The sequence below is a fragment of the Nuphar pumila genome, chromosome 8, assembly GCF_984573655.1.
Source record: "Nuphar pumila chromosome 8, dmNupPumi1.hap1.1, whole genome shotgun sequence".
In the NCBI taxonomy this organism is placed as follows: domain Eukaryota; kingdom Viridiplantae; phylum Streptophyta; class Magnoliopsida; order Nymphaeales; family Nymphaeaceae; genus Nuphar; species Nuphar pumila.
This window is the reverse complement of record NC_143256.1, coordinates 31,978,955-32,002,317: the sequence shown is the minus strand read 5'-3', so window position 1 is coordinate 32,002,317 and position 23,363 is coordinate 31,978,955. Positions and strand designations below refer to the sequence as shown.

General features: G+C 40.0%; 1 protein-coding gene across 1 annotated transcript in view; it reads left to right on the top strand.

Moving 5' to 3' along the window:
* Positions 1-21,076, top strand: part of LOC149829882 (uncharacterized) — a 31,435-nt gene extending 10,359 nt beyond the window's left edge. The window contains exons 3-6 of the mRNA XM_090016133.1: positions 6,944-7,015; positions 7,104-7,270; positions 7,471-7,582; positions 20,673-21,076. Coding sequence (XP_089872259.1) covers positions 6,944-7,015; positions 7,104-7,270; positions 7,471-7,582; positions 20,673-20,891 — 570 coding nt within the window. The 3' untranslated portion in view covers positions 20,892-21,076. The remainder of the gene's footprint in view (positions 1-6,943; positions 7,016-7,103; positions 7,271-7,470; positions 7,583-20,672) is intronic.
* The last annotated feature ends 2,287 nt before the right edge of the window (positions 21,077-23,363 follow it).

Below are 23,363 nucleotides of genomic sequence, written 5' to 3'. Positions count from 1 at the left end.
GTTGTACTTCAAGAAAGTTCGATTACTTAGATGAGCAAGACAGTGAAGTAGATGTGGTGTTTGTGTAAATATATTTGTGATCAATTGTGTGAATATCATTTCAAAGTCACTAAGTTCTCTAATCTCAGATATTATACCCAAATGTGTCTTTCATGTTTTTGGTCATCCTTGAAATTCTTCCGGTAGCACTCAACTGGAGCTTTGTGTGTTGTATGGGTGGACTTAAGCCCCTCAAGTTGTAGCAATTACCTCCAGTAAGTTTCTAGCATTCCCTACACTGGGTTTGCAAACAGGTATAACAACAGTCTACCCAATTGGCCTGGATAGGGTACATCAACTTTTATTAACGGGATTTTCAGGTATCTGAGGACATTTGCAAATGGCCTTTCTGATTTCACTTTTTCGATGCAAGGAGTTTTGTTAAGGTGAGTTGTATCTTAAACACATTAGAACGTCTTGCCATTATCGGTTGATAAAGACTAACTTGGTGTTTAAATTGATTCTTTCTGGGTTGATGCCAGAGCGGTCAATGGGGACACTGCAAATTCATTGGCAGTATGTGTACGCTGTTTCAAATTCAGCTCAACACCAGAATTCACTGATCCTTGAGGATGATATAACCAATCTGTGCTCCAAAAAAATACACGACGTTGGTTTTCGAACTTATCAGTACAAATTAAAAGCTATGGACCTCATCAACTTTACGTGGTCTATAGTACCCATAGTTTCTGGAGAAATTTGCCCTTGAAAAGATGGGGTGTTCATCTTAAATATTTAAAACTTAAGGCAACTTATAGCATGGGGTAGACAAGGTAATTTGGGATGTGCTACATTCTTTTTGTATACTTATAAGGTCTGACAAATCCATTTAAACAAGTGATCTGCATTAAAACCGAGCATAACAGTGAGACTCCATTCCTTCCTATGTACAACTTTAGATATAAATGTTACACACACACATGCACAGTTACACAGGCGTGTTAAAAAAATGAGAGAGAAGGAGACTGCGTGTGAGAAAAAAATGAGAGAAAGGCTGCGTGAGAAGAAGAAACGAGGTTGTGTGAGAAAAAATGAGAGAAAGAAAAAAAAAACACATGAGAGAGCGTACCTGTTTTGGGGCTCCACCACAAGAGAGACAACGCTGTGAGAGCCGAGAGAGTGTGACTGTTGTGAGAAAAAAACCCAGACAGAAAGAGGCGTAAGAAAAAAATGAGGGTTTTCACCCTCATTAGAGTCGGGGCGGTTTATTTAAGCCCTAACTTTTGGTCAAATGAGGGTTTTGACCCTCATTTGACCAAATGCATTGAGGCGTATACGCCTCTTCTTGAGGTGCGCCTCGCCTCGAGGCGTGCGCCTCAAGGCCTATGAGGCGCACGCATCGGGGGTTTTGCGCTTTACCCTTGCGCCTCAAGGCATTCGCCTTGAGGCGAGGCGCGCTTTTTGCGCCTTGAGGTGCGTTTTTAATAACACTGACTTAATGGTATATACCCATTTGCATCCAACGATGTCCGCATCCACTGGGGGATCAACAAGGTCCCATGTCTGTTGAGATAGTAAAGCGTCCATTTCATCTTGCATAGCTTGCTTCCACCTGCTATCGAGAACGGCCGTTTGATAACTCAGAGAAATAGTTTCTGCAGATAAGCCTGAGATAAATGCTTTCATCTGATTACCAATTCTAGCATCTGACACAAACTGAGATATAGGATATAAGGTACATTGTCGTGTCCCCTTTCGTAGAGCTATTGGCTTGTTATCATCAACATGAATGTCATTGCTATCAGGAACACTTACCTCGGGAGAAGAGGATGGAGGCTCTGGAGGAGGTGGAGGTCTACACGCATACACCAATGGAGGATTGTGAAACCGTGAGGTAGGTGGAGTTGAAGGTGGAGTTGGATTCGGTAATGGGGGCATCAATTCCAAAGGAAAAGGAGGAATAGGAAGAGGAAAGGAGTCATCTTGATCGGTTTGCAACTGAACACCAGTACTGAAATAATATGGAATAGACTCCAAGAAAGATACATCCGCACTGACATACTCCCGACGGGAAATCAGATCATAACATCGATACCCCTTTTGATTCTTTGGATAGCCTATAAACATACACTTAGTGGCTTGAGTGGCTAATTTATCACGGTCAGGTCCGAGTCTGTGCACAAAACAAACGCACCCAAATACCTTGGGCGAAAGAGAGACGAGAGATACATTAGGATACAGGATTTGCAAAGGAATTTGGTCTTCCACGGATGATGAAGGCATGCGGTTGATCAAATAACAAGCTGTGATAACCGCATCACCCCAATATGAAGTAGGAACATTGGATTGAATCATAAGGATGCGGCCTACATCAAGGAGGTGCCTGTGTTTTCGCTCAGCCACCCCCATTTTGTTGGGAAGTATAGGCACAAGTGGTTTGGGGTTGAATGCCATGGTCTCGATAAAATCGCAATAGAGCTTTAGTTTTAAACTCAAGAGCATTATCAGTGCGAATAATCTTGACAACAGATTCAAATTGAGTTTTTATTTCAATAACTAGTGATTTGAGGATACTAGGAACTTCAAATCTTTCTTTTATTAAGAACACCCAAGACAACTTAGAAAAATCAACAATAACAAGGTAATAACGACATTGGGTCCTGGTAGGAATTTTACTGGGACCCCATACATCCGCATGAAAAAGTTCAAAAACCTTATAACTGGACTGACTCTGACTAGAAGGAAATGAACTTCGATGATGCTTGCCCAACTGACATGCTTCACACTGGAATGATGTAGTAGACGAAATTTGAGGAATGACACGACGAAGCTTCGATAACGAAGGATGCCCGAGACGACGATGCCACTGAACAGGACTAGAGGAAGAATCGACTGCAGCATAAATGTTTTCCACAGGGTGATGTAGATAGTAGACTCCATTTTCTTCATAGCCTCCACCAATCTTCTTCCCCGTCAGTAAATCCTGAAAATAACAGCACATAGGATCAAATATCACTCTACAATTTAGCTCTTTTGTAAGGCAACTCACTGATAATAAACTTTGAGGAAATGAAGGAGCATGAAGGACATTTTTCAACTGCAAGGAAGAGGATATAGAGACATTTCCCTGACCAATAACCGGGGAGGAACTCCCATCAGCTAATAAGACTCCCCGATGTGCAGTAATAGCCTTTAGATCTGAAATTTTTTTAGAGTTTCCACATAGATGTCTAGATGCACCAGAGTCAATAATCCACTTACTATCATGGGAAGAAAGATGGTCTCCAGTAGAGTAGGCCACACCAGCAACAGGAGAAGAGGAACTTGAAGAACGATGAGAAACCAACTCCTCATATTCTGCACGGCTAGGAGTGATAGATTCACTAGGAGAATTGGTTTCACACTCCACCTCTAGTTTTGTAATATTAACTTTTGGAACATTTGGCTTCAATGGAGAAAAACCTGGTCGTCCATGTTTATCCCAACAACGATCTTCTAAATGTCCTGATTTTCCACAATAGGTACATTGGAGTTTGCCTTTACCTCCCATACTTCTTCCACGACCTCTGCCTCTAACATGCATAATATTTTCTCGTCCATAACTAGATGGTACAGCTAAAGCAGATGACTGAGATGTAGGTTGAGATTATGGAAGAGAGATGGCAAGTCTACTCAATCGATTGTATGCATCAGCGAGAGTAGGAACATCTGACCCGGTCAACATTTAAACTTTTGCAACTGAGAACTCTGATGATAGACCTGTGAGGAACCGAGCAACCATAGTCTGTTCTTGATGATCTTTCTATTTTGAGCAACACAGAGGCCTGTGAGCATTAAGTCTTTTAAAGCCTGCCTTAACAGAGGCATAGTACTAGGCCAACGATTGATCACCTTGCTGTAAATTATATATTTCCTGCTCAACTTGTAGAATACGATTCACATTGGTCTCTTGAGAGTACGTATCTCGAAGAGTGTCCCACATCTGTTTAGTTGTATTGTAATAAATTAAGCCATCTGCAATATGAGATTCAATGCTATTCATGATCCATGACATATTTTATCATCTCTGATTCCAGCAGTATATGTTTTCTACGATGTCCAGACACCGACATCATAAAAGTTCTAGACCACCGTGCATAATTAGTTTCATTTAATTTCACAGAAGAACCATAGGAGAAAGGATTTGCAAAGGCTTTATATTCCCCAATAGCCTCATTCTTGAAATCAGATCTCGAGACGTCACCCATACTGAATACCACTTCCTCAGTAGTCACCACTAATAGTGCTGCTGCAATAAACTTCCACACTGTGCAAATCCACTACTATAATAAGTTTTCATCACGACAATAGATCTGCAATCAGATCTGAACCAACCAGACAATTAAAAAAAACTATTGAAGATAACATGTTCTTCAAAGCAACCATTTATGAGTGAACCACAAATAGAAGTATGTAGTGCCACGACTGAACAGGATATCTAGTCTTCACCACACTCAGATGAGTCAGATCTATAAAAAGATAAAAAAAAACCCACGACAATTTAATATAGAGTAACAGAAGTACGCAGGTCCATGACAAAAATTTTAAATCTTCACCACACTCAGATCTGTGATCAGATCTCTGAAAAAGTTGCAGATTCACGACTATTTAATGTGAATATTCTTCACACCAACCAGATTTGAACGAACCCAACTAAAATATACATGTCCACGACTGAAAAAACATATTTAATCCCCACTACATTCAGATTTTTGATTAGATCTGAAATATCCAAAGCCTAAGGTCTTCAGAAACTCCACGATACCAAAAAAAATTTACCGTCACCCCCTTTACGGCTTCAACACAGAACCCATACTTGTATCCATTCAGTTTGTTCGACAGAGACCCATAACACACGCAACTTTTAGATCCGAGTCATGACTTTTGTCAGATCTCAGATCTGTTATCAGATCTGTACCACTCGAGAAAGGAAAAGAACGACACACCTTTTCTTGATCTTTTCACGTGAACCTTTTTTTTTTCGATCTTCTTCACGTGAACTAAAACCCTTCACTCAAACTTTGACGCAGAACTTGAGATCACCCTCCCTAGATCGATGGCTCTGATACCATGTAGGAGTTGAGGCTCAGAGGATGCACAGAAAATGAGAAAGAGAAAAGAAAGAACTCGGTTAATTCAATTAGGTCTAATCTCCTTAAGTTTAAATAGAGATTGGCCAAGATAACAAAATTACATTAGAGTCCCTTATTATGTATAAAATACCAAAAGCAACCTTAAGACTAAATAAACTTTGCTTTAAAGTGGTCGACTTATCTTTAACAGACAAATTACCGACCATGGATCTAATGTCTTCTTCTCATTCAACAAGTATTTGGTGCAGGATCTCCAGTCCGGGAAGCAAATTGGAGAAGGACATAGAGAAGGAGACCTTTACTATATGGGTCGTCTTCTTCTTCCAAAAAATAATTTTTGTTATAATGTTCAAAGCGTGAACTTAGCTTTATGGCATCAAAGATTGGGACATCCTCGTTTATTAAAATTATCTTAAGTGCTCCATTTGAACAAATTTTATAATAAAAAATTCCATTGTGAGGATTGTGTTTTTCTCAAAATAAAGGCTCTTTCCTTTTTAAAAAGAACCTTCTTCTCTTCTAAACCATTTGAATTAGTGTTCTCGGATGTATAGGGACCTCCTATTTTATCTAAAGGTGGTTTATCTTATTATGTGATATTTGTCGATGATTATACAAGATATTCATGGATATGCTTTTTTAGGCACAAATATGAGGTTTTGGAGAACTTTAAAAAATATCATAACCTTATCAAAAATCAATTTAAGACTAGGGACAAGGTCTCCACCCTCACCCCGTCTCAAAATTTTGCCTTCCATCCCCGTATGGCCATCCTTGGTTCATTCTCTGCTTCATGTCCTCCAACTCCAGTCCAAACGAGTCAAGACGGGGAGGGGCCCTGTTTCCCCGATCCTTCTACCGCCTTCCACCGCTGTTGCCGCCTTCCGCTGTTGTCGCCTTCCACCCTTAGAGGAAGTAGATGATAGAAATGGGAGCTTGCACGGCTCGTTAGAGGAAGGAGAGATTCGCGAAAAGGTTTTTATGTTAGGGTTAGGAATATGATTTTATAATACTTATAAGGGTATAATAGTAATTTCCTTAACGGAGATCGGGGACGGGGCAGGGTGGGGGAAAGAGTAAGTTCATCCCCGCGTCTATCCCCACATGGGTTTTGATTTTAACCTCCATCCTCAGTCCATTCCCCGTTTCATGTCCTCTATCCTTTGTCAAAACGGGGCGAGGCAGGGCCCCGCTTCCCCTAGTCCACTGCCATCCTTATTTAAGACTGAAATTTCTATCTTCCGCTCCGACTCTTGGAAAGAATTTATGTCAAATGATTTCAAAACTTATTTTGAAAATAATGGAATTATTCACCAAAGTTCATGTGTTTATACCCCTCAACAAAACAGATTAGTTGAGAGAAAACATAGGCAAATAATTGAAACTACTAGAACTATATCTTTTAAAAATAATGGCCTGACCGAGCCCAGGCAGGTACCCAATCCTGATACTACTAGCTGTCTGGTCCAGTTTGACCTGGGACCATGTAGGGTCTGAGCAAAATTTCCATCCCACAAGGGGCAGCCATTGAGTACCCAATTCAATGTCCACCCCTGAACTTGTGCATAGATGATGAATGACGGTACAGTTAGGAGACATACACTCTTGGAGTTCTGTGTGGTAATGTGTCACTTTTTTTTCCAATATGGTTAGTGTAAAGCTCTTTCGCTGCTACATCTGTGGAACTCACAATCCTTATACAAAATGGCAAGTATGATTTCCTTTTTGACATTCGTTTGCTGTTAACATTTGCTTTCCATGCCTTTGGCTGCTATCTATGATGATTTTAAGGAAATTTCTCACTTCATTTTATTCATGTCTGTGCTATGCAGAAAGCTCTTGCTGGCCTAAGAAGAATCAATTTGGAGGGTTTGAGATGGAGAGTTTTTGATGCAAAAGGGCAGGTTAACTAATATCTTTCACTGTATGAGTGAAATTTTGTCCTCAGTATTCTTATAGTGCACATCAATTCATAAGATACACTGTTTTCAGGTCCTTGGAAGATTGGCATCACATTTATCTACTGTGCTTCAAGGAAAGGATAAGCCGACATACACTCCATATCGTGAAGATGGGGATATGTGCATCGTCCTTAATGCAAAAGATGTTTGTGTCACTGGGAGAAAAATGACTGATAAGTTCTATTATTGGCACACGGGGCAAGTGATCCACATTAATCCCTTTGTTTTGCTCATCATGCTGGCCCTGGCCAAGCACTTGGCTGAATATATGGTTCAAACTCAATATCTTATGGTTGAATAGTAGAGTTGTGGACAGCTAGTTAAATCTACTGTGCTTTCTAATGTTATGCAATTAATGGGAGTTTGAATAAGTCACTGGAGAATCATTTGTCTTGTAGGTATGTTGGTCACCTTAAAGAGAGGAGCTTGAAGGACCAGCTAGCAAAGGATCCCACAGAGGTTATCCGTAAAGCTGTCTTACGGATGCTTCCTCGGAACAAATTAAGAGATGTGAGTGATTAGTCTTTTCTAAAAATTTCATGATTGGCATTTTAGTACTTACCTGTTAAAAGAAGAGGACCTGTTAAAAGAAGAGGAATCTCTGCATGCATTTTTTGGACTGTTAAGTTTCTGAAGCTTTTGTGAAGCTCATTGCAGATTGAAAAGTTCTATGTTTTCCTGTCTGTTTCTTCTATTGTTTTTCATATATTCTTACTTTCCATTTGTCATCACTTTTACTGGTATCACAAATATCTATAGGACTAGGCTTATAATTGAAGAGTATGATCTATATCTGAAACCACCCTGGTCTTGCTTGATGGATCTGCTTCATGCATAGAACATATGATTTCTGTTCTATCATTTACCTGGTATTGCAAATTTCTCAAGATTAACATTTATGAACTTGTTAACACCCCCCAAATAATGCTAACAATGCTTGTGTGTGTATATAAAATGCACAACAATTGTTAATACCTAAAACCATCGCGTTATTTCTGAATTTTTTAGGGGTAAAAAGATGTGTTTGACCCTACGTCACATAGGTGCGGGTCTGGATGCAGTGATGCGGCACTTTAAAAAAACTTGGGTGTGGGGTGCTGGGAGGGTATATATATATATATATAACTTTTTAACAGTTTTAAGTTAATAGTAATGAAATAAAAACAATTATCATATCATCAATTCATCATGCATAAATTCATGCAATAAATCAAATTAACAATCTACAATTGCTATTCCTCATCAATAAAAAATAACACCATAGGTGCGGATATATATATATATATATATATATATATATATATATATATATATATATATATATATATATGTGTGTGTGTGTGTGTGTGTGTGTGTGTGTAATATAGATAAAACTGGACTTGGTTAGGGTTAACTGAATCTACTTTTGGACAGAAATGGACCTCAGTGTAGTTGACTTTACCTGACACAAAAGAAACGGGTGCGGTGACCTTTTAGAAGAGTCGGTGTAACATATGTTTGAACTTTGACCACATGTTCACACACACATTGACAACTAGGGGTGGCAATCAGGTCGGGTTGGCGGGTCAACATACCACAACCCGAACCCGTTTAATAAACGGGTCAGTTGTGGCAAACACGAACCCGACCCGTTTATTAAACAGGTAACCCGACACGACCCGCCAACCCGTTTAATAAACGGGTTGGGTCGGGTAAACGGGTTGGCGGGTAGGTCGGGGTTGGGTAAACGGGTTGGCGGGTCGGGTTTGGGTAAAACGGGTTGACCCGCCCGCCTAACCCGTTTATTAAACGGGTCAGCCGGGTTGGCATACCCATAACACGAACCCGACCCGTTTAATAAATGGGTTAGGCGGGTCGACCAGTTTAACGGGTTAGTTTAAGCCAAACCCGAACCCGCCTAAGAGTCGGGTTGGCGGGTCATGTCAGGTTTTGCCCCCCCCCCCCCCCCATTGACAACCATGACATTTGTGAACCTTAACATGTTACACCACATATTCTTACCATAACTTATTTAGATAATGCCATGATGGCTGTATTAATTGTCATCATCAAGGCTGGTTGGATTGTGATCAATAAGGACGTCTTTCTTTATGAATCACAAGGTATGGGTATGTTTATATCACAAGAATCAAAATGTTTACAATAAATTTGCGCTTATGTAAAGAAGGTTAAGCATATAAGCTAATCTGTATTCCAGAGAAGCTCATTAAGTATAATAAAAAAAAAGCCCATATCCAATTGATAAAATCTGAGTCCTAAGATGATGAAGATGGTTAAAATTAAGTAGTTCGGAACGCGAGGGATAAGGTATATAAGGAGGTTTATGACAAGTTGGATACCAAAGAGGGCGAGAAGGATATTTATAGGCTTGCAAAGATGAGAGATAGGAAATCGAGGGATCTAGGTATGGTTAGATGTATCAAAGATGAAACGCAAAGGGTTTTAGTCAAAGATGAGGAGATTAAGGAGAGATGAAAGGATTATTTTGATAAGCTATTTAATGAAAGTCATGCTCAAGATCTTGGAGACTTCTCCATTCCTTTTCATGAGATGAATCGTGACTTCATGCGCAAGATTCAAAAGAAAGAAATTGCAGAGGCTTTGAAGAAAATGAAATCAAGAAGGGCAGTTGGCCCAGATGGTATACCTATCGAGGCTTGGAAATGCTTGGGAGAAAAATGTTTAGAATGGTTGACAAATCTTTTTAACAAGATTTGACAGACAAATAAGATGCCTAATGAGTGGAGGAAGAGTACTTTGGTGCCTCTATATAAGAATAAGGGTGATATACAAGATTGCACAAACTATCGTGGTATAAAACTCATGAGTCATATTATGAAACTTTGGGAGAGGGTGATTGAGTCTAGGTTGAGGAAGGTTGTCATGATATTGGAGAATCAATTTGGTTTTATGCCTGGAAGATCAACTATGAAAGCTATACATCTTCTTAGACAACTTATTGAGAGAAATAGAGAGAGGAACAAAGATTTGCATATGGTTTTTATTGATTTGGAGAAGGCATACGATAGAGTACCTAGGGACGTTCTCTGGTGGACAATGATGAAGAAAGGTGTTTCTCTCAAGTACATTAGTATAATTAAGGATATGTATGAAGGAGTAGTAACCAATGTCCGCACTTGTGGAGGGGTGACAACCAATTTTCCTATAACGGTTGAGTTACATCAAGGATTTGCTTTAAGCCCTTTCCTATTTGCTATTGTGATGGATGAACTTACAAGATCAATTCAAGAAAATGTGCCGTGGTGTATGTTGTTTGCTGATGATATTGTTTTGATTGATGAGTCTAGAGCTGGGGTTAATGCTAAGTTAGAATTATGGAGACAGACATTGAAAGCAAGAGGTTTTAAGTTGAGTAAGAGTAAGACAGAATACATGGAATGTCGGTTTAGTAAGCAACAAAGTAGTGATGGGAGTGTAGTGAAGCTTGGTGAGCAAGAAATACTGGTGGATAATTGTTTCAAATATTTGGGATCTATCATTCAAAAGTATGGAGAAATTGATGGAGATGTAAATCATAGGATAAAGGTTGGGTGGATGAAATGGAAAAGTGCAATTGGAGTGTTGTGCGATCGTAGAATGCTATTGCAGTTGAAGGAAAAGTTTTATAGGACGACTATTAGGCCTGCTTTACTATATGGTACGGAATGTTGGGCTGCCAAGAGACATCATATTCAAAAAATGAGTGTAGTAGAGATGCGTATGCTGAGATGGATGTGTGAAAATACAATAAAAGATAAGATTCAGAACGAGGAGATACGTAAGAAGGTAGGCGTTGCATCCATTGAAAATAAGATGAGAGAGAATCGTTTACGATGGTTTGGACATATTCGGCGAAGGCCTAATGATGCTCCAGTTAGAAGGATGGAGAAATGAGAAAATATATTAGTTAAAAGAGGTCGAGGTAGGCCTAGGAAGACATGGATGGAGGTGATAGGAAAGGATATGAATGCTTTGAACCTCACCGAGGACATGGCATTGGATAAAAATGATTGGAGGAGAAGGATTCATGTGGAAGACCCAGAATGATTTTCTTTTTTGGTTCATATCGCCGACCCCAATTGTTTTGGGATGAAGGCGTAGTTGTTGTTGTTTGAGAGATTTATAACAAGGTAAAATCAAATATGAAAAGTATGATTAGATTAGGGTTCTATCAAGCTATGATGAGATAAAACATCCATTTCCTTCTATCAGGTAGGGGTTGCCTTCTCTCACCCTTCCCTTTGGTGTGGCTAATGTGCTCCTTCCTCTATTCCCATTGTTGGCCTTTTGTGGCATGATGAGCAGCTGTCCCTTGTGTTGTCCTTATGAGGAGGGCCTTCCACCAAACACTGCAGCTGCCAGTGCTGCAGTGATATCCTTGACTTGAAGTTATCATAGCTCATGCTTCACCCATGACTGCAACCCCTTTGTGTAGAACAGCTTCTCGATTATCATCCTCTATCACGATGGTGTTCAGCTAGGGAATGTTTAGTGCTCTTGCACACCATATACTCAAAATTTTCAAGATGTTTGTGTAGCACCTACTTTAGATAATCAAAGGTGTCGGTCATGCATGTACGTGATCGATTTCAATAGAGCAGGACACTACCATAACATAGTGTCACTTTTGAGGAACGTGATCACCATATTGGTCCTTGTTTCCTTCTCATATGTCTTGGTAGCTTACCTGGGTGTACAGAGGGTACCACATGGCAATTCAAAAAAATGTGGGTATGGGGACATGGCTATATATATATATATCACATAAATTCAAAATAAACTGAATATAATCTAAATATACATGCTATATCTAAAATATATATTATATACTGAAAATATAAAGTTATAAACTGAAAATATAATTATAAATTATAAATTATAAATTATAAATTATAAATTAAATACAAACTTGTATGTACGGAGGGAAAAATGGTGTGTCCGGGTATCAATGCGTGTTGACATGGGTACGGAGGGCAAAATGGAGTGACCAGGTACCCTTGCTTTCAAGTATTTTTCAGTTGCCATTGGAAGTTCTCAAGCTTCTTGGTGTTGCGAGCACCCTCGTACCTCATCGACTCAAGCACCTTAACCTTCACATTCTCCCTTAGAGGGGTAATATTTCTACGTCATGCACCAATTTCAAGGATTGTATTGCACATCCTGAGTTCTTTAATATCCTACTCAAGGACGGCATTGTGCATCCTGAGTTCTTGCTCTTTGATGGTGAGCTTCTCTATCCGTCTATAGGACCAAAACATTTGAATTGCAAACTTCATGATGTCTTCAAGGCAATGAAACTTAAAGGTCAAGTGGATTACCCCACCTTTCATGTCATCCAGTCAGTCTTCACATTCTGCAACTGCAAGCCTCACCTTGCTGATGTGGTTCTCTATAAAAGTCCTTTGAGCAAGCCATTCTCATCAATCCGTCTTCACTGTGCTAGGAGCCACATCTCTTGCATTGCGGGTAGGGGCACAAGCATCCAATATCACCATCTCATGCGGGTGTGAAAATGACAATGAAATCGTGATTCTAATACCAATTCATTATGTGCTGGAGGCAAGCTGCATCAGTCCAAGCGTGTTGGTACATTGGACAAGGTCTCGATGCAGATGCATGTAGGTCTAGGTGAACTGACAGAAGCAGTTTGACATGGCCAATGGGCACTTCAAGGCCATGACAAAGCAGCCCATGGCCCACCTGTGGCTTGGCACTAACTAAGCCTAGGCCTAGGCTGCTAGTGCCATCAACAGGCTGACTGGCCTGGTCAAAATTTGACATGGGCCGGCCATGTAATTTCCCTTTATAATTTTTGGATAGGCCCACAGGCAGTCTATGATCCAGCCTGTTGAAAAACATGGACCCTATAGTCAGTAATGGTGGTGTAATTATACCGTCCAACTATGTCATTCAACCCCTTTGCATATTTGGCTGGAATGGGGAACCTCCTTGAAATAGAAAGTACCTCACTCCATGGATTTCACCTTCCCAGCTTCAAGATTTCAATTTGGAAGTTTGGCTATCATTACTTGTTTCTTCTTTAGATCTCTTACTAAGCAAGTCTGATGTTTTTTTTTTATGATGAGGAACCTTCGCCGAAGCGGGGGAAAACCCCAGGTGGGGCCCCATGACCACCCTGCCTTACGTAGCCAATCTCTGAAAGCTATGTACATACCCATGCGCCAGCAGGGTTTGTTCTGGGGTCTTTAACTGAACACCTTTACAAACCAACCCCCACCCCCAACCCATGGGCGACCCCTGCAGTGGTAACTAAGCAAGTCTGATGTTCGATCTTCTTGGGGCATTGTATTTGGCATTGATCAGATTTCTGAAAAGCAGCAGTTATTTGTTTTGTCATTAATGGATGCTTAATGACAGCTCATTGGTAGAAAAAAAGTATCTTCAGTATATTTATTCCTTCCTCGGAACCGATCAAGCTGTTGTGGTAGGGTGATGACCTGATGGCTGAACTTCATTTGGAGTCAGCATATTGTGGAACTCTCTGGGCCATCCAAATTATCTTCTTCAATTAGCAAACAACGTAGTTAACATCTTCCCATACTTGAACATCATTACACAGTACAAATAATTTAATTCTGAACATTTTAACTTTACAAGTGTCGGACAGGCCAGTTTTATCAATATTTCAAAAAAATACTTGAAAACACAACTGGTGTATGTGGGCCCCTTACCTGTGCCTGTAATATCCCAAATATACAACAACAATAACAACTACGCCTTCATCCCAAAACAATTGGGGTCGGCGATATGAACCAACAAAGAAAATCATTCTGGGTCTTTCACATGAATCCTTCTCCTCCAATCATTTCTATCCAACGCCATTGTGAGAAAGGAGCCCTTGATCTCTACACAGACCTGTCACCGAGAGAGAGAGAGGGGAGAGAGAGAGAGAGAAAGAGAAAGAGAAAGAGAAAGAGAGAGATTCCAGAGAGAGGGCGTCAGTCTGTCGTGGCTGCACCTTTCATTCTATTAATGTGTTAAGTGTATAAAACTAGGGTACAAAAATACCCCTTAATAACATGCTAATTTACATTATACACTAATTGGGTCTGGACCCGATCCATTATATAAATCGGGTCGGGTCAGACATATACATAATGACGACTTCTTTTCAGCCTCCCTCAAGTTGTGCATGGTGCTGAACCATGAACAACTTGCTTTTCAGAAACCAAAATCTGTCCTTTGTCAACCCTTTAGTGAGGATGTCAGCAACTTGTTCTTCAGTTGACACATACATGGGCTCAATCTCTTTATCTTCAACCTTTTTCTAATAAAATGTTAATCTATTTCAATGTACTTTGCTCGACTATGGTGGATGGGATTGAAGGACATGTTGATGGCACTTTGATTGTCACACAGCAACAGTGATAGAGCAATCAGTTCTCCCATTTCTGTCAGGAGCTGTCTTATCCATGTAGCCTCGGCCGTGGCAGTGGCCATCGATCTGTATTCAGCCTCAGTGCTTGATCTAGCAACTGCCTTTTGTTTTCTACTGCTCCAGGATACCAAGTTTGGTCCAATGAAGCTGCAATAACCGGATACTGATTGTCGTTCGTCTGGATGACCTGCCCAATCAACATCAGCATAAGTGACGATCTCATGGCCCCGCCTGGATCTAATTCTCTTTTCTTGTATACCAGCCCATCACCAACTGTACCCTTCAGGTAACGAAGTATACGTTTGACTGCCTCCATATGTGACATACGAGGTTCATGCATAAACTGGGATACCTGATTAACCGAATATACTATATCAGGTCTAGTAAAAGTCAGGTATTGCAACATGCCAACTAAGCTACGATACTTAGTGGGATCTCCATATATATCCCCTTCTTTTGAACTCAGTTTCTGATGAATGACACTTGGAGTTGTTAACGGCTTACAATCTGTCATGCCTGCTCTGCTGAGAATGTCCAACGTGTATTTGTGTTGAGTAAGGGTGAGTGTATCATTTCTTTTATCAACTTCTACTCCAAGAAAATATCGCAGCTCTCCCAAATCTTTCATCTTAAATCTCTGATTTAATAACTTCTTCACCTGCTCAATGTGACTTTTACAGTTCCCTGTGATGATGATGTCATCTACATATATTAATAGAAGAGTAGTGATTCCTTGTTCATTGTGAGTAAATAATGAGTGATCCAGAAGGGACCGAGAGAAGCCATGCTGTTGTATCTCTAGAGAAAAACTGTCGAACCAGGAACAAGAAGCTTGTTTCAAACCATAGAGTGCTCTCTTTAACTTGCATACATAATTTTTGGCGTCTCGTTCTGCATATCCAGTGGGTTGTTCCATGTAGACCTTCTCTTTTAAATCCCTGTGCAGAAATGCATTTTTTACATCCAGCTGGCTCAATGTTCATCCATGTTTAATGGCTAGACTCAACACAATGCGAATGGTCCCCATTTTAACTACAGGACTGAAAGTTTCATCAAAGTCTTGGCCTTCCCCTTGTGTGAATCCCTTGGTTACAAGTCTAGCCTTGCACCTTTCGATGCTCCCGTCTGGTTTATACTTTATCTTGTACACCCATTTTGACCCAACAACATTTTTGTTTAGTGGTCTAGGTACAATCTCCCATGTCCCACATTCATGTAAGGCCTCCATTTCTTCATTCATTGCTTCTACCCATCTTCTAGAGCTCGCAGCTTGATAGAACATGAGAGGCTCATCCTCTTTACTTATGGATGTCAAGAACAACTGAAAATCCAATGAAATTTTTTTATAACTTACCCACCTGTCAAGCGGATGTCGAATCCGTGAGGATCTTCTGATATCCATCGTCTGTGAAGCGGATGATCCAAATGGATCCGTACTTGTACAAGAAATGAATGAGGGCTCTTTCTCTCGCCGGGTGTACACAATACCCTTATACCTTGTTGGCTCCAAGTCATGTGTAACAGTCTCTTCCGTTTGAGTTTCATTGGCTGATTCCTCATGTGTCTCCTTCTGACTGCAATTTTCTGGACAGTCTACTTTACCATTGGAAAAGAGTTCTAAATTTAACCATGGGTAGTATACCTCAATGCTGGGGCTTGAGTTATCAGCATGAAGGGTTGAATTAGCATCCTGATCATCAAAGTTCATTTCATCGAAAATTATATTCCTTGATATTTTGACACGCTTACTCAGGGGATCATAGCACCTATACCCTTTGTAGTCTTCTGCATATCCTATAAATCTGCATTTTAAGGCTTTATCTTGGAACTTGTGCCTGAGTGAGCTGTCAATGTGAACATAGCAAACAGACTCAAACACACGTAATTCATGATAATCAAGTTGTATGCCAAAAAGAGAGAAATATGGTGACTTATTTTCTAAGATACTCATGGGCAATCGATTTATCACATGAACTGTGGAGTGAAACGCCTCAGTCCATAATGATACAGGGAGATTGCTCCCGTGCATCATGCTTATTACAGTCTCAACAATATGTCGATGCTTCCTCTCAGCAATCCCATTTTGTTGAGGTGTATGCGGGCAAGACACTCTTCTCTTTATCCCATTATGTTGAAGGAAACTAACAAAGTCACTCGAGGAGAATTCACCTCTTCCATCACACTGAAAATTGAGAATGTTGATAGAGAAATGATTTTGAACAAAAGAATGAAATGTCTGGAACAATCCAAAGACTTCTGATTTGTGCTTCATAAAAAATATTAAGCATAATGTGAGTAACTATCAATGAAAATAAGATAGTATTTACTGCCAGAAAGAGAAGTAATTGGGGCAGGACCCCAGACATCTGAACAAATGACCTCAAATGGCCTTGAAGCTCTTTTATTAATGGAAGCAAATGGTAAAACATGACTCTTACATAAATAACAACTAGAACACTTTGTATCAACGACCTCTAAACTCAGACTGGACTTAGGAATAAGATTATTCAAGACAAGTTTTTCAATAAAATGGCGACCACAATGGCCAAGACGACTATGCCAAAGTCTTGGCTTATTACATTCAGAAATAGTAAATATAAAATCAGGATAAAAAAATTGACGTTGGTGAGGCTTCAAGGATGAATAGTCGGAATGAATGGAGGAAGGATCTTCTTGAAAGATGTACATGTTGCCACATCGTTTTCCTTCAGCGAATGTCTTCCTCATGCGAAGATCCTTGACATAAACAAAAAAGAGAGTAAATTCAACTGAAGCATTAGCATCATCAACGGGTTTTGAGACAGAAACAATGTTCTTTTGAATATTAGGTGCATGGATGACACTTGGAAGTTTAAGAGAGGACTTTGACATGGGTATAATGGCATTTCTAGTATGTGAGATTGAGTGATGAGATCCATCTCCTGTGACTATGCTATTCTTACCAACATAAGGAGTAAGAGTCGAGAGTTTACCTACATCACCCGTGACATGAGTAACTGCTCCGGAGTCGACATACCAAATTCCTTTGTCATTTTGCTTCATATTCAATCCTGCCAAGGCTGCCAACATCAACTCCTTTACTTCTCCATCCTTCCTAGCCTCTGCTTGTGGAGCTTTCCCTTTGTTTTGAGGATTAAACCAACAATTTGCTTTAATGTGCCCTTTCTTGTTGCATAGGAAACATGTGGGAATGGGTCTTTGTCTTTGTATATTGGGTGTTGGAAGTATGCCACGACCTCCATAGGTATTTCTCCCTTGGTCTCCTTTTCCTCGAAAAGAACTTCCTCGTCTTCGACCATAACTCATTCTCATAGCTAGCACATCTTGTGTTCCTGAATGCCCATGAGAATCTTCAGAAGATCCTTTCAGAGTCATCTCATATTGCAATAATTTCGCACGAAGATCTTCAAACTTTGGAAGTTTTGGTAAACATAGTAAGGTTGTCGTCATAACATGATAGTCTGGCCCCAATCCACTCAAGGTTTGTTATACTTTATCTTTTTCACTGACAAGACACCCAACAACAGCCAGCTGGTCTGTGATGCCTTTCATTTTGTTCAGGTATTCCATAATAGACATAGAATCTTTCTTCAGCATTTGAAACTCTCGCTTAAGAAACATAATTTTTGCCTCAGAAATTTGTGAATATGTTTGAACAAACTTATCTCACAGTTCCTTGGCCGAACAATCATCAGGAAGAGCAATAAGGACCTCCTGTGAGAGAGTTGAAGTGATGTATGCCACTAGCGATTGATCCCTCTTCATCCAAGCAACATATTCTGGATTCTTGTGAAGAACAACAGATTGTTCTCCTTTATCGTCCGCTTTTTCCTGCTAAAAGAATTTTGGAGGCGGTGGAACCGATCCATCCAGATGACCAGAGAGGTCCTGACTCTTTATAAATGAGATGATCTGTCTTTTCCAGGTTAAGAAATTGAAGCTATTCAGTTTTTCAGAGACTAGTTGACCGAGAAAACTTGAGGACAGACATAACTACGCATGAGTAAAATCCATTTGAGAGAAAACCTGAACTGACACTTAGGTATGAGAAACAAAACAGAGAGCTCGGCTAACAGGACACTCGGCTGACAGATGATAGAAAACAAGTTCACATGGTTTCCAGGTGATACTCGGCAGGCTGATGCACCAGGTGATATTCGGCAGGCTGATGCACCAGGTGATACTCGGCAGACAGAAAGAGAAAAACAAAAAGGAATAACGCGTTTCCAGAAAATGCAATAAAAAATAATTTCAGAACCCACGAAAACAACACAGATTAACAGAAGAATCACAGATTAACATAAATTTCAGAAGTGCAGATTGTAGAAAATCAAAGAGAATCACAGTGATCTGAAATAAAAACAGATTTACGTTTCCACAGAGGTCGAGTTTCTCACAGAAGGAAAGAGGATCACAGAAAATCAAAGAGAATCACAGAGGTCGAGTTTTTCACAGAAAGAAAGAGGGAAACCTGCACTTTACGTTTCCAGATTCACGTGGAGGTCGAGGTTCTCACAGAAAGAGAGGGGAACCTGTCATCGTGAAACCGAGATCAACTTTTTCACACCCAAACTTGGTTAGATCCACGCAGATCCACGCGCCTGTTGACTTCACGTTGATAGGGTGAAAACGAGGCAGCCCTTCACTCCCAGACGTCACGCTGACTCTGATACCATGTGAGAAAGGAGCCCTTGATCTCTACACAGACTTGTCATCGAGAGAGAGAGAGAGAGAGGTTCCAGAGAAAGGGCGTCAGTCTGTCCTGGCTGCACCTTTCATTCTATTAATGTGTTAAGTGTATAAAACTAGGGTACAAAAATACCTCTTAATAACATGCTAATTTACATTATACACTAATTGGGTCTGGACCCGATCCATTATATAAATCGGGTCGGGTCAGACATATACATAATGACGACTTCTTTTCAGCCATGTCCTCGATGAGGTTCAAAGCATTCATATCCTTTCCTATCATCTCCATCCAAGTCTTCCTAGGCCTACCCCGACCTCTTTTAACTAATATATTTTTCCATTTCTCCATCCTTCTAACTGGAGCATCATTAGGCCTTTGCCGAATATGTCCAAACCACCGTAAACGATTCTCTCTCATCTTATTTTCAATGGGTGCAACGCCTACCTTCTTACGTATCTCTTCGTTCCAAATCTTATCTTTTATTGTATTTCCACAGATCCATCTAAGCATACACATCTTAGCTACACTCATTTTTTGAATATGATGCCTCTTGGCAGCCCAACATTCCGTACCATATAGTAAAGCGAGCCTAATAGTCGTTCTATAAAACTTTCCCTTCAACCGCAATGGCATTCTACGATCGCACAACACTCCAGTTGCACTTTTTTATTTCATCCACCCAATCTTTATCCTATGATTTACATCTCCATCAATTTCTTCATACTTTTGAATGATAGATCCCAAATATTTGAAACAATTATCCACCAGTATTTCTTGCTCACCAAGCTTCACTAGACTCCCATCACTACTTCGTTGCTTACTAAACCGACATTCCATATATTCTGTCTTACTCTTCCTCAACTTAAAACCTCTTGCTTCCAATGTCTGTCTCCATAATTCTAACTTAGCATTAACCCCAACTCTAGACTCATCAATTAAAACAATATCATCAGCAAACAACATACACCACGACACATTTTCTTGAATTGATCTCGTAAGCTCATCCATCACTATAGCAAATAGGAAAGGGCTTAAATCAGATCCTTGATGTAACCCAACCGTTATAGAAAAATTGGTTGTCACCCCTCCACAAGCGCGGACATTGGTTACTACTCCTTCGTACATATCCTTAATTATACTAATGTACTTGAGAGAAACACCTTTCTTCATCATTGTCCACCAGAGAACGTCCCTAGGTACTCTATCGTATGCCTTCTCCAAATCAATAAAAACCATATGCAAATCTTTGTTCCTCTCTCTATTTCTCTCAATAAGTTGTCTAAGAAGATGTATAGGTTCCATAGTTGATCTTCCAGGCATAAAACCAAATTGATTCTCCGATATCATGACAACCTTCCTCAAGTTTGTTGGCACGGATTTAATCTTTTTTTAAGTGATCTCATTGAGACCTAGCTAGGAATGTGGATGATATTGCAATTATGTTTGCATCTGCAATGCTAATTATGTCCTGAAATTTACTGCTAATAATAATGTTCATGCTGATGCAGGACCGAGATCGGAAACTAAGAATTTTCAGTGGTGATGAGCATCCTTTTGTTGACCGACCTCTAGAGCCACATGTAATGCCACCTAGGAAAGTAAGGGAGATGCGCCCCCGTGCCAGGCGAGCATTGATCCGAGCACAGAAGAAGGCAGAACAAAGTGCTGCAGGAAAAAGCAGGAAACCCAGGGACAAAGGAGAAATGGTCACAAGGGTGGATGAGTAGAAAAACTCGCCTGTGTTGAGGAGTGATGGAGCAATCTCCAAAATCTCTCATCTATATTTAGCATTTTTGTTTTTATGTTTGATTGTTGTTCTCTTCAGTTTTTCATTTTATATAGATGAGAGTATGATTATGAATGGAATAATATGAATATTTTGGAGTCAATTAACAATTTCTAAGTCTGTGTTCATCTAGTTTTGGATATGGCATTCATTTAGAAGTATCCTTTTGCCCTTTATTTTGTGCATGTCAAGAGCTACATGCTTGCCTAAGTTTTCTCTTTGTTTGATTTGATAGCTATAGTTGGTAGAACAGAATATGTGAAACAGACGGCCAGGTCAGTTTGAGCACTTGATTTGTTTATGAGGGGATGGGGCCTGGAAATTTCTGACACATTTTCATTTTGTGTGCATGTCATAATCTGTCTTCCATAGTGCTGTATTTGGATCCAGACTCAGAATAGGTTAAGGGTAAGCTTTCTTGGACGCAGCTTGTCCAAATTGATTTCTGTAAGTTAACTCACCAGAACTTGTTTGTATTTAGGTGATTCCCAGGTATCATTTGATTGAGGTGTTTCGATTTCACTGCAAGTGTTGGAGTGGCGAACACAAGTAGCTACATGAATGGTGCATGTTCGGATAGGTCGGATACAGGTTGGGTCATGCTTGGTCCAACACCGTATCTGTTTTCAGCAAGCTGGGTTGAATAGGGTATGGATTCTGACCAGACATGAACTTCCATGACTCTAGATTCAGTAAAATGAGTATTCAACATTTTTAGAAAACATAAAAAATAAAAACAAGTTAGGTTCAGCTCTGATTCTGACCCAGATCCGATGTTATATGCTTGCCCAGTTCTAGTCTAGATCCAAAAATACCAGACTGCTTATGTTTCGAATCCGTGTCAGGTTTTGATGTGAACTGCCCCTATCTGATAATAAGGTTTTGGATCTGGGTTGGGACTTGGGACCGTACCCATTGGCACCCTTACATATATCATCAAGTGAAAGGTAAAGAAGAGGTATGAACTGTTGATAGATGAGTTTCGAAGCACACTACGCCATAGTCAACCTGATGAGAATTGAAGAGAGCCAAGGGATCTGAGTTCATCTTGATGGGATCCATTCCTTTAAGGTGGATATGACCCGAATCTAAAACACAGCATGTTTGTGTGGTGGTAGGAAAATATCTTAAAGTGACACCCGAAGAGATGGACCTGGAATAAGCAAAGACCAAGTGGCTTCTTTCTAAGCATTCCACCATCTGTCCCTTTTAGGGTGTTTTTCTGGAGCGACTCATTTATCCAGAAAAAATGAGATAGCCGGGATATCGAGTTATGTAGCATATGGAGGTATTCCCACCATGTCTCACTTGGCTAGGACAAGTTGGTTATCCAATACTTTGGGAATTAAGAAAATGACCATCTGATTGAGCCATACACTATCCCAGAGTCATATAAGCCTCTGTTTTGGGAGCCTTGCATTGGGATAGAAATACTGTTCCCATGTGTTGACAAAATATGGTTTTAAACAGAGCCTAGCTCTTTTTAAAAATAATCAAACCACTTTTCTCCCAGAAAAAAAAGGAAAAAAGAGATGATCAACCATAATTTGCTGTCATAAGCTGCTTAATATGGTATTATTGGGGACGTTAAGTTATGGATGATCCAACATTCCTACTCGCATAAGGGGGTGAGCTTGGTTCTTGCCTTTCAAAAGTTTAAAAGCTCGCAATGAGGGCAGAATCTTGATTGTATCCTGCAGGGTTGGGTGGTGGCTGATTGAAGGGGGCCAGTTTAGGCCGAGTTTCCTTTAAACTCATTTCAAATTCAATCGGAAAGTTTGATCCAAACTCAAAGCAATGTGAGTTTAGGCTAGATTTTGGGTTTGGTTTTCATATACATTTCAGAACTATTGGGTCAACAGGTTTGCATACATATTGGTTCAGGTACAAAATTTATTGAAAAGGTATTAGGTTCAATTTGAATACAGTCAGGCCAGTCTGTTTGATTAGATCACTTCACTGATTCAAATTCAAGGATCGTATCAAACTGTTTATTGTGACATATATTACACTTAAATCTTATATATTACACCCCCACGAACACACCCAAAGCTGAGCTGAGCCAACACCCTCTGATCGTGCTTGACTCATTTAAGCTTAAACAAGCTGCTCGTGGTTCATCTTGCCCAAAGCATTTGGATGAGAGAGAGAGAGGTGTGCACAGATTAAAGTGTGCACTCAAGTCAACCACCTCTCTCTCACACAATCTGACCCCTAAATGCATTCATCATGGTTTGTTGGATAGGGATCGACACCTTGAATCATGTTTTTTGAAGTAAAAAATTCTACAGGAAAAACTTTGGTACCGTATGGCCATAGACTTTTTAAATCCTTTGAAAATCCTTCTTACGCATCCAATCACAAGGTACAAAACCTGTTTTTTTACTGAACAAACCAAAACATGTAAATCAAA